The sequence below is a fragment of the Palaemon carinicauda genome, chromosome 5, assembly GCF_036898095.1.
Source record: "Palaemon carinicauda isolate YSFRI2023 chromosome 5, ASM3689809v2, whole genome shotgun sequence".
NCBI lineage: Eukaryota > Metazoa > Arthropoda > Malacostraca > Decapoda > Palaemonidae > Palaemon > Palaemon carinicauda.
Genome location: NC_090729.1, coordinates 89,778,631 through 89,793,702, shown reverse-complemented (window position 1 = coordinate 89,793,702; position 15,072 = coordinate 89,778,631). Strand labels below are relative to the sequence as shown.

General features: G+C 39.2%; 2 protein-coding genes across 2 annotated transcripts in view; one reads left to right on the top strand and one right to left on the bottom strand.

Annotated features, from left to right (window-relative positions):
* Positions 1-15,072, bottom strand: part of LOC137641369 (ubiquitin-conjugating enzyme E2 N) — a 417,577-nt gene that overhangs the window by 205,224 nt on the left and 197,281 nt on the right. The gene's annotated exons all lie outside the window — the stretch shown is intronic.
* LOC137640490 (uncharacterized) lies at positions 9,961-11,525 on the top strand. The gene is made up of 2 exons (XM_068373025.1): positions 9,961-10,200; positions 10,828-11,525. Exons 1-2 carry the CDS (start codon positions 10,158-10,160, stop codon positions 11,412-11,414), a joined length of 630 nt encoding a protein of 209 aa, XP_068229126.1. The 5' UTR covers positions 9,961-10,157; the 3' UTR covers positions 11,415-11,525.

Here is a 15,072-nt window from a genome sequence, read left to right as displayed (position 1 = left end):
TCGGCTGGTCGAGTACCGAATTTTTGGTCGAGCACCGCAGCAAAAATTTCTCGAAAATTTTGGTCGAACTCCGAATTGTTCGAGTATAGAGTCGTTCGACTACCGAGGTATCACTGTATTTGGTTGTCTTCAGATTTCTCGGTATTTTCGAATTTTCCGGAAAACCCCGCAAAGTGGTGAATCCGCGATTGTCGAACCGCGAAGTAGCGAGGGTTCACTGTATTTCAAAGGCTCATGAATAGGGTAATTTGGGGTTTGGAAGGAGTGGAAATTTATACTGATGACTTAGTAGTATATAGTAATGACTGGAATACCCACATGTTAAGGTCACATAAGGTTTTTGAAGCCCTTAGGTCTGCAGGGTTAGTTGTTAATCTGGCTAAGTGCGAAATGGGCCAGGCCAAGGTTTTTTATTTGGGTCACGAGGTTGGTTTAGGTCAGGTGGCTCCGAAACAAGCTAACCTCGAGGCAATTATACATTTGAAAAGGCCTGGTAATATTAGAGGGGTAAGAAGAGTGCTGGGCATGACGGGTTACGAGTCTATTAACACTGGATTCCTGATCAGGAGAGGGAGAGATGTTGAGAACGGGACGCAATACCCTGAGCGAATCTCGGTACCACAGGTTTGTGCATAATTACTTTGATCTTGCTCAGCCTATTACTAATTTATAAAAAAAAAAAGGAAAAAAGTTCTTGTGGTCGGATTAGTGTGAAGAATCTTTTAATAAACTTAAATCAGTATTAATTACTAACCCCATTTTGACTTCCCCAGATTTTCATTAACCTTTTATTATAGCAGTAGATGCCAGTGACGTTGGCATTGGAGGTGTCCCTTTTCAGAGAAAGGAGAACGGTGTTCATCCTGTGTCTTACTAAAGTGAAAAGCTTCTGGCAGCAGAAGAACGTTACTCCACCATAGACAAGGAAGCTCTTTCTTTGGTCTGCGCTTTCAACTATTTCAAGCTGTACATGACAAATTTTTCTTTCCGGTTGAGATATGGACGGACAATCCTCTAGTTTTCATCGAGCGGATTAAGGGAGCAAACCAGAGGATTTTGCACTGGGCCCTTTTTCTGCAGGAATTAAATTTAGATATAAAATATGTTAATGGGACTGACAACAAAATTCCTGACACCCTTTCCAGAATTTAGTGTGCTTGCCTGATCCTTCTCTTACGCCACCTTGCTCGTTTCTCCATTGAGGCTGTATGAAAAAAAAAAATTTAGGATTTAGTTCTGTTCAAATAATAGCTTTGTAGATTAAGTTTAGGTTTCTTTGAGTGATATATACTAGTGTTTTATAAAGGTTCCCCTAAATTAATTATTGATTTGTCCCGATATACTAAGACTTTTAATTGTGTAATATATATGACTTTTTGGCCTATAAAGCCAGTGTATTGTAGGTTAAGGTGTATGTCTGTGGGCGTACCTGTAAGTTTGTTTAGGTTTAGTTAGGTAGGTTTGTTTCCATAGAATTGGAGATTTTTGACAAAGTAGGGTAATATTGGATCTTTAAAATAATTGTAAGCTACATAAAGCTTTTGGTTTGTATTCTTTAGGGGTACTTTGTTTGGTTTTAGGTTTATTGTTCCATTATTATACTTATTTTTCTTACTTTACATGTGCATTTTCATTTGTATAAAAAAAAAAAATAATAATTTTTGTTTATTTTTTTTTTCGGGGAGGAAGGTATTATGCATTAACATAATTTTTGCTTTCGTTTACGTCAGCCTTGTTACTACATTTTTGTTTTATGTAAAATTAGCATAAGATTTAGATTATAAGGTTTCAGTTGTAAATTTAATTTTTTTTTTCTTTTTAAGTGCGTGCTGTTTTAACCTACTTCCCGCTCGCTTAAAGATTTATTTAACACTTGTTTCTTTTCTGAGTTTTTCGAATCCTTTGTGAGAAGAGACACCTGTGTTTACGTGCAAGGAACTCGATTGCTTGAAGACACAGTTCGAGCTCGCCACTCCCCTGATCTACTGCAGCAGCTGGCTTATGTGAACATTTTAGAGGATTGCGACGTCAACGTTTGACGGGTTTAAGGTGGCTAAGGTAGCCAAGACAAGTAACCCCTATTTATTATTCTAAACTCATGAAACTGTGTAATTGTTTAGAGTATATAGAGCAACTCTCATGGCAAATTTGAGAAAAATTGGTTAATTTTTTTTCCGAGATCGTTATTGTTTTTGTTTTTTCATAATTTTTTTAAAACTTGTAGTACCTTTTATTTCCTTTAATTTGATTTTTTAATATTTTTATATTAGTAATACTTAGTTATTCAAAAAAAAAGAAAAAAATTGTATATAAAAAATGTGAAAAAATAAAAAAAAAGGATAAAATTTAGATTCAAACCAACGGAGCCCTTCTAAATTATAAATGCCAGCAATTTTTGAATTTTGAAAATCCATCAATAATTAAAAAAGTCTCAGGGATTTATATACACTCATATCACTCAAAATTTAGTTTCGAGAAAACTTCACTTGAAGTTTTAGCATCATTAACACATGAATTCTTCTCACTGGGAAGCACATTTTCTGGAATAAATAACTATATATATCTCATAAAACATTTCTTTATTAGCTTTCTCTTTGCACTTGGGTGTTGCATCAAAACTTCCAGAATTGCATAAAAAAATAATTATGCAATAATTCTTTTTTTTTTTTTTCTTTTTAGTCAAATTTCATTTGAAGTTTTGGCAACATTCATACACTGATATTTTACTGTATAAATTGCTATTTGCCTGTCATACACTTTTTTTAACAATATAATCCAACTGTTGCATAAGTTTTTTAGAATTGCATGCAACAATTATAATCTTTTAAGCATGATTTTCCAAACCACCCAGAAGGTATCAAACTAGGCTCGTTTTTTTAGGAGTATCCCCAGCTTGGAAAAGCAACTATACATTATTTGCAAAATATATGGTTCAATGGAAGGAATGGGTCTCATGGAATGACAACTCATGCGGCACGCCCCCTTTACCCCCCATTTTTTTGCTTTAGAAGCACGAAATTCATAAAATTTCATATGTCTGGCATTGCCAACATTATGAAGTTGTCGAAAATGCACAAAAGTAAAATTAGGCATCTGACCCCCAAATCAGCTATTTTTTGGTACACTAGCCCCCTCAAGCAGGTGCATTTCAGCCACCTGCGGTGATTTGTGTTTCCTGTGTGTTCTCTTCTGCGGTCCTCGGCGGCGACATAGGAATCCTGACATCAAGGTGGACGCGGGAGGGACATCGACGTCAACGGGATTTAGCGATCCTCGAAGTAGGCAGTTGCGGTAACTTTGGAGCTCGTGGTGACAAGGAGGGAGGCAGTTATTAGGTAGGAGACATTTTTTACCTTTTTTGGGTTGGGGACCAGAGCTCCATTTCCCTCCCTTTGATGAGGAGTCCTGCGAAGCTGCACTCCCTACAGTAGCTGAGTGACGATGTTGTAATTGGAGTCGCTACTTTGGTTGGAGCAGGTGGTGGTTTCATCCGGCCCCAAAGAGTGTGAGAGTAAATATATATATATTTTTTTTTTTTTTGTGTGTGCTTTGAGGTTTAGTTATTTGACTCTTTCGTTGAGAGTGTGGTGTTTCACGTTGGGAATTTTGTTAATATTAAACTCTGTCCCGGTGTGTACCTTTTTAGACATTAATGTTCATGTGGTGGGTTGTTAATTCAAATTGTTAGGTAGTCACAAGGCTGACTTCAAAAAATTGTTGTTAATAAATTAAGTTTTCCCACGTGTTTTCGTTTCTGCTGACCAATTTGCTGTTGGGTATTTATATAAACACTGACCTCTGTTATCGTGCAATAAGAACTTGCACCACGGCCCGACAAGGGTCGTAACACTGATGAATGGGAACTAGGAGTGTTGGTGAAAATGGCAAAAAAGGAGATCTGACTCATTGCAATAATTACAGAGGCATCACACTCATGTCAGTTGTCATGAAAATATATAGTATGCTCATTTTAAAGAGACTAAAGACAAAGATTGATGAAAAGCAGAGATGAGAAAGCAGGATTTAGAAAAGGTAGAAGTTGTAATGATCAAATATGACAAATTTTGTAATCATTTGTACTTTTTCCTAACTAATACAAACCGGGAGTTATTTATTTGGATTATCTTTTGGCAAAGCTGTAAGGTAGCCATTAGACTTGAAGTGCGAGGTGGTAACCCTGCCTAACGGCTTGAATAGGTAGGCTGGCTTGAATAGGTAGGCTGGGGAGTACTCACCCAATTCTATATATGCTCTCACAGCTGTGAGGTATGTAACTTTTGATTGCAGATTGATTGATTGATTGGGCAGGAATTCTGGGGGACAGGTGATAGTGGGCCAATTTATATAAACAACTCTAGGTTTGTATAGTTAGAGAAACATACAAATTATCTACAAATTTGTCATTTGTTCCCCTACATTAATGCCTCACAACACAAAATTAATTCATTCTGCAGTGGATTCCGTTTCGTGAAAATTTTGTCGAGTCACATTTTACACGTAAATCACCTAATTCATTCTAAATCCTACAAAACCACATAAAATTCTATAATAAAAAGCTACAGTATAACCACAATCAAATACTGTACAGGTATACCTCGACTTGCGTCGTTTTGAGTTAAGTTTGTTTTATGTTGGTTGTCAAAAATGATTGGAAAAATAAAAATCCAGTTTTGAGTCATTTTGTTTGACTTTCCGTCTGTCTGCCACAAGCATCAAGGTCATAATATTACAGGAATACCGTTAAAAGAACACAAAATGTTACTTTACTATAAATAATAATTAAAGGATATGAAATCATTTGAAAACACTTATATTTAATGTAAACGTTCACATATAAATCCTAGCGAACAAACTAGAAAACAGCTGTGACATATTAATTACCGGTCTTCAAGAACTTAACAGTGACGTTTTCTATGATAGTTCAACTATCAACTATTTATTGTACAATAAATGGTAATAAAGTATATAAAATCACATGAAAATACATTTTGTATGCTATTTTCTTAATGTCAACTGCAACTTGACAATCAACAATTACTTATTTCTGGGCTCAACCTGTGTCGCTCTGTGAAATGCTCCTTAAAGCACCATTTCAAAGGTATAAATACTGCTAAATATACCAGAGAAAAAAGTTGCATGGAATGCTAGGAATATATCCAGTTTGCTCACCCCTAAAGGGTGTCGGTATTAAAACTGGGGCGAGTGATAACACTACCAGAGATCCCTTTCCAATTAGACTTCTCCCTCCTCAAAATCCCCCGTTACTACGAGGTGTTGTTCACTACAGCTACTGCCCCCCTCACCACCACCACTACCTGTTTGTGAAGATGTAAAGCGTTTTGGAGATCCATGCTCCCAAATTGAGTATTATATTTGTCTGTTTGGGATTTCTAGGTAGCGACACACGTTCATTTAATAACCTTGTTGGGTTTTATCTCAGTCACTTTGTTGACGCTCCCTTACGGGTGTGTATGCGGTCTTTTGGTGTCGCTTCTTCGGGATCTCTTTGTTATGAAAGACTTTCTATTAGTTCCTTATACTAATTGTAGTCTTATTTTTGTGTTATGGACATCTAATTCAATGTTTTGGCATGATTTTATCTTTTAATTAGGCTATTTGGATAGTGTTAGTTACTGTAGTAGCTTCGGTCGGTAGCCTTTCATGCGAGAATTCTTGGTTTTTGGAGTTTTTATGGGGAATTGGAACGCGTTTTCATTATTTTAGTCCTGCCTGTCAAGATCGGTATTTTACCCGATTTTGGAGAACTAGTTTTTGTTTAAAATGGTATAGTTTCCTCTCCAAGTCGGCAAACCCGAAATTGGAAGGTTTTGCTATTACAGTGAACCCTCGTTTATCGCGGTAGATAGGTTCCAGACGCGGGCGCGATAGGTGAAAATCCGCGAAGTAGTGACAGCATATTTACCTATCTATTTAACATGTATATTCGGACTTTTAAAACCTTCCCTTATACGTAGTACTGTTAACAAACCACCCTTTAATGTACAGAACACTTAATGCATGTACTACAGCACCCTAAACTAAAACAGGCACAAATATTAAAGGCGATTTTATATCATGTGTTTCCTAAACACCTAAAAAGCACGATAAAAAATGGCAACCAATGTTTTGTTTACGTTCATCTCTGATCATAATGAAGAAACAAACTCATTTAGTGTACAGTACACATATATGTTAGTTTTTGCATCGATTATATTGATTATACAGTACAGTACTGTATGTTGATTTTTTTATTACCAATGTTTTAGTTTACGTATTTTTCTTAGGACTTCCAAATGAAATGTTTTTCTTTATGACGCCGCCTGAAACGCCGGCGTGTACGCTCAGTAAACAACCACGCTCAGAACAAACAAGGCATTTAACGCGCATGATGATAGTGATAGATAATGATACAGTACATACAGTATTTACAGTAAAAGCATTTACAAAATATGTTACCTTACAAATATAAATTATACAGTACGTACGTAGCAAAGCAGGAAAACAATAAGAGAGAGAGAGAGAGAGAGAGAGAGAGAGAGAGAGAGAGAGAGAGAGAGAGAGAGAGAGAGAGAGAGAGAGAGATTGTTTTACATACGAATGTAAATTTTAAACAAAAAAAATATAGGTTACAACATGTAGACTTTTAAAACCTTCCCTTTAACTTAATGCATACAGTACGTACATTACTAAACTATAAAACAGGTTAAAGTAAAAAATAAAGATTGTTACTGTACTCACCACGAAAGAAGTTCAAGAAAAACTTGAATGACGATGGCGATGAATTTGCTGCACAGTAGAAATGATGATGATGAAGCTGATGATGTGTTCTACTGTGCAGTCAATGATAGTATTTTACGTCTCTTCAGACGGAGGTGCCTTTTCCTGGGACACCTCTTCAACTTCTTCAATTTCTTCCGAAGGCGTACTAGCAGGAGGAACTGGCTCTTTTTTGCGAGGCTGGAAGAACATTGTGATCGGAAGTTGTTGCCGCTGCTTCTTTTTTCGATCCAAGAGCATCCTGTAGGGAGTCATGATGTCATCGACCTTATTTGAGAATTGCATCGAGCGAACCATATCCTCGTCCCACTCTTGTAACATTTCTTTCGCCTCCTTCATATGGTTGCAGAACTTGGCAAGCCGTTCTAATGTTAAGCCCGTTTCTTCGACATTTTCTTGGGTCTCTTCCTGGGCACCCTCACTCTCTTCCTCACTTGCCGATTTCGTCAGGTCTTCGAGGTCTGCGTCAGTTAGGGGCTGGGAATGGCAGTCCAACAACTCGTCGACGTCTTCAGTCGTCATGTCGCCAAACCCGTCACCCCCAATTATGGCAGCCAACTGCACAGATTTCCGTATTGCAGAGTGTTGGATTTCCGACGGAGTAAATCCCTTGTCGTCGTAAACAATCTCGGGCCACAACTTCTTCCAGCTCGCATTCACGGTTGCAGGTTTCATCTCTTGAAGTGCCTTTTGAATATTCTGCAAGCACGTGGCTATGGTGTACTGCCGCCAGTACGCCTTCAAGTTGAAATCTTCATCCTCGTCATCTTGGGCAGCATCCACACACGCAACGAGGTCCGCCAAGGTGTTCTTCGTGTAGAGGGCCTTGAACGCCCTGATAACCCCCTGGTCCATCGGTTGAATTAATGACGTGGTGTTGGGTGGCAGGAACTCAACCTGAACGCCCTCACGCGACAGGTCAGTTGCGTGTCCACCAGCGTTATCCATAAGGAGAAGGATCTTGAATGGCAAGCCCTTCTCTAAGAGATATTCATGGACTTGCGGGATGAAACACTGGTGGAACCAGTTGGAGGTCAGCATCTTCGTAATCCATGCTTTTTGATTATGCATCCAGTACACGGGAAGGAGATTCTTATTTTTATTTTTCAAAGCGCGAGGATTTTTCGACTTATAAATAAGCCCCGGCTTTAACAAAAATCCAGCAGCATTGCCACACATCACGAGGGTAACGCGATCCTTGAATGCCTTAAAGCCAGAGGCTTTGGCTTCCTCTTTGAACAGGAAAGTTCGCGACGGCATTCTCTTCCAAAACAAGCCGGTTTCATCCATATTAAACACTTGTTCCGGCTTGTATCCACCTTCAGCGATAATGTTCTTGAAAGTCTGGTTCACGTAAGTTTCAGCAGCGGCAGTGTCAGCGGAAGCAGACTCCCCATGCAGGGAAACGCTTTTCAGGGCGAAGCGTTTCTGAAACTTCGCGAACCATCCTTTGCTGGCGGAAAAACGTTGTTTCTGACGCTGGGAATCAGTGGAGGTCCCTGGTTGAGGATCATCTACATCATCATCTTCTTCAGCATGGTCGCCATCGTCGTCATGAGGTTCCTTTGCCGCAAAATTCTCATACAAGCTCAAAGCCTTTGTTCGGATGGTGTTCGTATCCAACGCTATATTCTTCTTCCGACAGTCGGCAATCCACACAGCTAAAGCACCTTCCATGCGTACGATCGTTTTATTACGCATTGTAACGACTCGCTTCGCTGATCTGCTAAAGGTGATTGCAGCAGTCTTTCTAATGTTCGCCTCGTCCTTCTTGATGTAGCGAATGGTGGATTCGTTGATGCCAAAATGGCGGCCGGCGGCCGCGTAACTTCTACCATCTTTTAACATGTCGAGAAGCGTAACCTTCTCAGCTATCGTCATCATCCTTCGGTGGCGTTTAGGCTCACTACCAGCCTTACTAGAAGCAGAACGCTTGGGAGGCATTGTAACAGAAAGTTCAACAAAAAGTTCAACTTAAAACAGTCGCACACAGCACAGATTAAACTTCACAAAGTTAAGAACGTCTACTCAGCAATACGCGGAAAGAGAAAGTGAACGATGCAGCCCCGCGAGAACTTTGATGCTGCGGGTAGAAGATGCGGGCAAAACACCAATCACAGGCTAGATAACAAAACTTGAGTTTTGATTCGTCATCTATCAGCGCTTGAACCAATCACAACCCGTCTTATACAGTACTATGGTGCGTTGGTTACTAATAGAAGATGTCCCGCGCACACTGAACGTACGTAGATTAAGTACAATACCGTAATAATAATAAATAATGATAATAATACTGTACAGTAATAATAATAATAATAATGATTAATAATAACAATAATAATTTTATTAACAACAACAACAATAATAAAAATTTACGTACGCTATTTTACGCCTCTCTCTCTCTCTCTCTCTCTCTCTCTCTCTCGTACGCTTACAGTATTCGAATTGTGATTTTTGCAACAAAGAATATTATTGGATGCAGTACTGTACTACGTACGTATACATACAAAAGATTCATGGAAAAGAAGCACATCCATTACAGTACACACCATTCTAATATGGTATGACTGCATCTGATTTGCGTTTCATATTCGATTTAATTTTACTACGTACTGAATTATCGTATGATCACATTCTCTTTTCGTGTTTTATTTCTTTCTGTGCTGAATTATATATCATATGTAATGCAATGAACAATCAGTAAGAGCAGATATTACTGATTTAATGGAATTACAGGTAACAAAATATCGTATTTGGTTGTCTTCAGATTTCGCGGTATTTTCGAATTTTCCGGAAAATCCGCGATATGTATATATATATGGGTTATGGGAAAACCCCGCGAAGTGGTGAATCCGCGATGGTCGAACCGCGAAGTAGCGAGGGTTCACTGTATTCCTTTTACGCCGTGTTCCTTTTTCTTCCAGTTTCTCAATATGCCGATTTAGCCTATTTATTGAATTTCATTGTATTTTATTGTTTTTCATTTTGTAACGTCTGCCATTATATGTTGTTTTTGTTTGCGTGCTTCGCATCAGGTCTTCCTCTGTGTTTCGGAGAGTAGTACCGTAACCTTACTTCATCCTATATTTGTTAACGTAATTATATGGATGGTTGGTTCGTGAGGGAGAGGGGCTGCGACGGAGATTATAGTTTATGTTAACCCTTTGACTGCGAAAAGCGAGTATACTCGAAAATTAAAATTTCTCCCTTAACTGCGAAAAGCGAGTTTACCCCACGGCGGCGAAAAAACTTTTTGAATAGCGCCGCCGATACTTTTGACATTCAAGTGTACGCTGAAAACGTTTGCTGTCCAGTAGGTGCTGCCATCTAGTGACCAGAAGACGAAACAAAACGTAAACAAAAACAGGTGTTATCAGCTGATGCGACGATGTTCACGTTGTTTACAAACATCAGGTTTTAAAGGTATGTATTATTTATTTCAGTAATAATTTATTTATTCTAAATAGTTCTTGAATATAAGTAGACTATAATAAGTCTGACTAAATCATCAAATAAGTGTAAAATATGGTGTAATAGGAGGTAATATGAAGGGCATCTCTTTCAAGCCTAGTAAGCCAATTTTACTGTAAGTTGGCCAACTTCGATTATGTTATGATAGGCTTTGTGTATAGGCCTGGACTTATTATAATGGTAGAATATGATAGTGTCTTCAAATATGTGATAATATGCGAATTGTAAAGACAAATCATAGGCTACCGGTAGGCTACATACTACTCACCTCTCTCTCTCTCTCTCTCTCTCTCTCTCTCTATATATATATATTATATATATATATATATATATGTGTGTGTGTATATGTATATGTATATGTACAGTATATGTATATATATATATATATATATATATATATATATATATATATATATATATATATATATATATATATATATATATATATATATATATATATATACAGTATATATATATATAAATATATATATATATATATATATATATATATATATATGTCTAGTAGCTATAAATGTAATTTCTTTATTAGGGTATGCTAATTTTATTTTTTACTTTCAGGGTCACCTATAATGGCTTCAAAAAGGAAGAGGTGTGCATCACAACGGGAGATTGCTGATATTCTTGCAGAAGAAGACTCAGAAACAGAAGATTTATTTTTACAATCTAAGAAAGGGGTAAGGGAAGTAGATAAACCATCTTTGCAAGCTCAGTACAATAAATATATGGGAGGGGTAGACCTTCTTGATCAATTCTGCTCAACCTACACCTTCAATCACCGTAGCAAAAAGTGGTATCAGACACTCTGGCATTTTGTGATTGAAGTTGCTCTTGTAAATTCCAAAATTAGTTACAACTTGCAAAATAGAAAGAAATTGACCCAAGTTGTGTTTAGACAAGAGGTAATAAAAGGATTGTTAGAAGGATATAACACAAAGCCAAGAAGAAAGAATGTTGTTAGGGACTTGGTGGAAAATAAGAAGTACCTACCTAACCTAATTGTAGTGTTTGTTCAATATTGCCATCTCAATGTTGCAAAAAAGGAAAGGGGACATGTAAGAGGAAGCAGACATCATATTTCTGTAAACAGTGCCCACAAAACCCTCCTCTTTGTGTTGTCCCCTGTTTTGAAATTTTTCATACTGTGATGAATTATAAGAAAACATGTAAATGTATGGATGAAAAGAAGTAAATATGTCTTTTTTGTCAATTGTTTGTAATTTTTTCATATTTTTTGTAATAAAATTTTACTTCCATAACTTTTCTGGTTTTATTAACACTTTTTGTGATTTTCCAAAATATGACAAAATTTGTACTAGTTTTGAATCAAAATTTAAGTACATAATCATAACCATATTTCAGTATATTTCATGAATTTAGTTATTTTTCATCATAAAAAACATATTCCAACCCATTTTACATGTCAATTGTGATGATATGCAATTTTCGTAATTTTTTTGAAAAAGTGCGTTTTTTGGGTAAAAATGGTAAAAAATGTGTTAAAAACAAAAAAATATAGAGTTTAAGAGTCATGAATAGATGGAAAACATTGTTTCCAATATCAGGGGTTACTTAGAAATTAATTTCTACAAACTTCAAAATTTGCTGGCAAATTACGTTTTTCGGGGACAAAAATCCTCCCAACACTACGCAGCCAAAGGGTTAAGAGTTAATACATAGCATTTGTTTTTAGCGACACATTTCTTCTGGCGCTACATTGCTTACGTAGCATTAGGTTTTTGCACCGGATTTATGCATGTTTTCCGGCGCCACAATGGTATCTATTTTTGCCCTTCCTTGCTCTTCATTTAATTTCAAGCATTCCGGAGTCTACGGACTTTGATGGTTGTTTCTAGTCTGCCTGTCACTTCTTGCTTACGCTCCCCACCCCGGTGGGTATCCAGTATGCTGAGAACTCATAATAAAGACTATTTTTTCATGACAGAGGCATAACATTTTTTTTTTCTTTTTTAATGCTATTTCGTATTATTTCCTTTAGCTTGAGCACGCTATTTTCTGCTGGGTGTCACGGCGGAATTTGATTTCTTTAGTTTATTTTACATATATATACTTTTATCATGTTTGATCTCTGCTGGGGTTCCCGGCACATGGTAATTTTATATTCATATACCAAATTATCTTACTCGGTGGAATTCTTAGTCGCTGCACCCTAACCTCGGGAAGTAGGCTTGAGTTATACACTAAGGAGGGAAGGGAGACAGCCGGGAGAGAGAGAGAGAGAGCTCTCACGATCTAAGAGTCGATGCAAATAGCGCTCTCTCCTCGGTTAGTCATGGATGGCCACCAGTCGAGCCGAACTGAGTGTGAACCTTGCTACGTACCACGTATCCCTCTATTCCCGGAATCCCATCTTCGATATTCTTCCGCACCCTGAGAGCCGGGATGACTTGAAATCGTATCCATGAGATAGTTACTATGTTTCATTGATCGGATTCAGATAAAAAATTTTATACTGTTCTGATCCCGTAGGTTAATTTCTTATATTAGAGGATATTTGTGGTATGATTGTTCCGAAGAGAGTTACAGACGGAGATTTGTAGTTCTTGAATTTATATTGTTACGGGCCGGATTTACATCAGTGGGAATTCATACTTCCAACCAAGTATTACGACAAGAGTATTGGTGTCTCTAATTCTGGTTTCCTTGTATCTCCTTGTCCCAACCTTTATTCATCTATAAGTATATCCTACTCCGGTGGGGATATGGAAGGTTGAGAGAAGTTTCATAGTGGAATTTTTCTCTCTGGAGAGGGCGGACTAGTCCAAGATTAATCCAGCCGCCATTTCTACCGGTTTCAAACCTTTGTGCGGCAATACTTTGGATGACAGGAGATGGTGGAAGAAGGAAAACAGAATATTAGGGCTCTATTGTAAAACGGTAAGAAAGACTACGACTCCGATGAGCTATCCACAGTGGATTTAACTTAACTATATTTGTCACCGGTTTTTCCGGCGAAATCAAGTATGATACCCATGTATCAAATTGACTTACAGGTGGTACGCTGTCAGGAGACAACATGCACTGCTGTGCTGCAGCAGTCGTGTGGGCATGAGGTCTGCCGATCTCATGCCTGGTGCCATGCTCAGTGGCCTCTAAGGTCAAACGTATGAGGTCGGCCCTACCCGAAGAGGGCAAGCCTTTTAGGCTACCCAAACCACTCCCAACCAGACCATCATCGGCTTCTAAGCTACTGAGGGACTCGGCAGGGTCTAATCCTCCACATCAGGGGTCAAGAGCAAGAAGCTCAAAGGGGCAGACGCCGGAACTTGATTTCGGTCCGGTGGCCTTCTCGAGCCAGCTCATGGAGTGGTTGCGTAGTGTAGTCCAGTCCCAGTTTGGTCCAATTGCCGATCGTCTGCTGTCTATGGACGGTTTGGGCCAGGGACTGCAAAATCAGGAAAATATGATAAGATAATCCTTGCGGTCCAGACTACCATTGCGGTCCAGACTACCACAACAACGGTAGTTTGTGGTTCCGGATGTGTCAAAGCTCCCGGCGATCGTTTAGAACGGCCCGTGACGATTGGCTCTTCATGCCCCGTTCTCAGAGGGTATGTTGACAATAGCAGGAGGTGGTCCCCGTCCGGTAGAAGATTTCAAATGATATCCGCCAGGTTTACAATTCATCTTCCCTTGAAATGAGCGCCGAGCAAGCTCGGTCCAACTGGGTCCTTACTTTAAATGAGTGGGACTGTGTCAATACCAAGTTAACCCCTCATAAGAATACATACACTATGTTCGAGGTGGACGGGCAAACCCCGACACAATGTACCACCAAGGTAGGAGGCCTTACCTTACTGGTGGATATGGAAGGCAAGCCCACACCGCAACTACGGAACAAAGAACTAACTTCCCTGATGTTCCCAGAAGGCCAAAAATGCTAGATCGATGCACCAGCTACTTTCACGGCAGAGTCATTGTACTGTACTAGGACTGAGCGACCACACAGTTTAGTGAACGCCTCCCTGGACTTCCAGACTCTCTGGATAAAATAGAATACGGTGCAAGAACCAGGCTGGGTAGAGCTATCAACTCGGCCACGATGACGGAGATGACTTTGTTAGTCTACTCGAGGAGTCACTTTTTTAAGATCCTGACAAAGCCTTTGCCTCACGCACTACAGTGTGATACATATGACTTTGCAGTGGTCCGTCGCCCTTGCCGGAAGCTCGTCTTACTTGAGTACTCCTTTAGGCATGAGCCTAACAGGTTACTTAAGGCTTCTATCTGGGGAGAGGACTTCTTCCCGGAGGACATGGTAAATAGCGCCCTCGGAGAAGCAACTGGAGTCAACCAAAGCCTCAGAGTCTGGTTTGGTCTAATTCCAAATAGAAAATTCGAGCCCACCGGACAGCAATCACGTGGCAGGAGATGACCAAGGAAGTTTCAGTCCTTCCAAAGGCCACAGGCTCAAGATGTGCTACAGGCAATGCCAGTATCACAGGTGAGCCAGCCTTCCACCTCAAGAACCCAGCCACAAAATCAATATGTGTGGGTAAGCCAACCACCTCAACAACCGATAGCCACTACTCCATCTACTGCATCTCCAGCGTATCAGCCTTCCTTCGAAAAACAGGGAGTGTTTCACAGATATAATACGCATGCGAGAGGTAGTAGAGCTAGGGGAGCCTTCCTGCATAGAGGACTCCCCAGGTAGGAGGAAGGCTGTACCTCTTTCGGAGCCGTTGGGCGTTCAGCAATTGGCATACAACGTCATAATGAAAGTTCTGGGGTGGAGATGGATGAAAAAAGCCCCCTCCACCAACCAGTTTTTATCAGATGCCA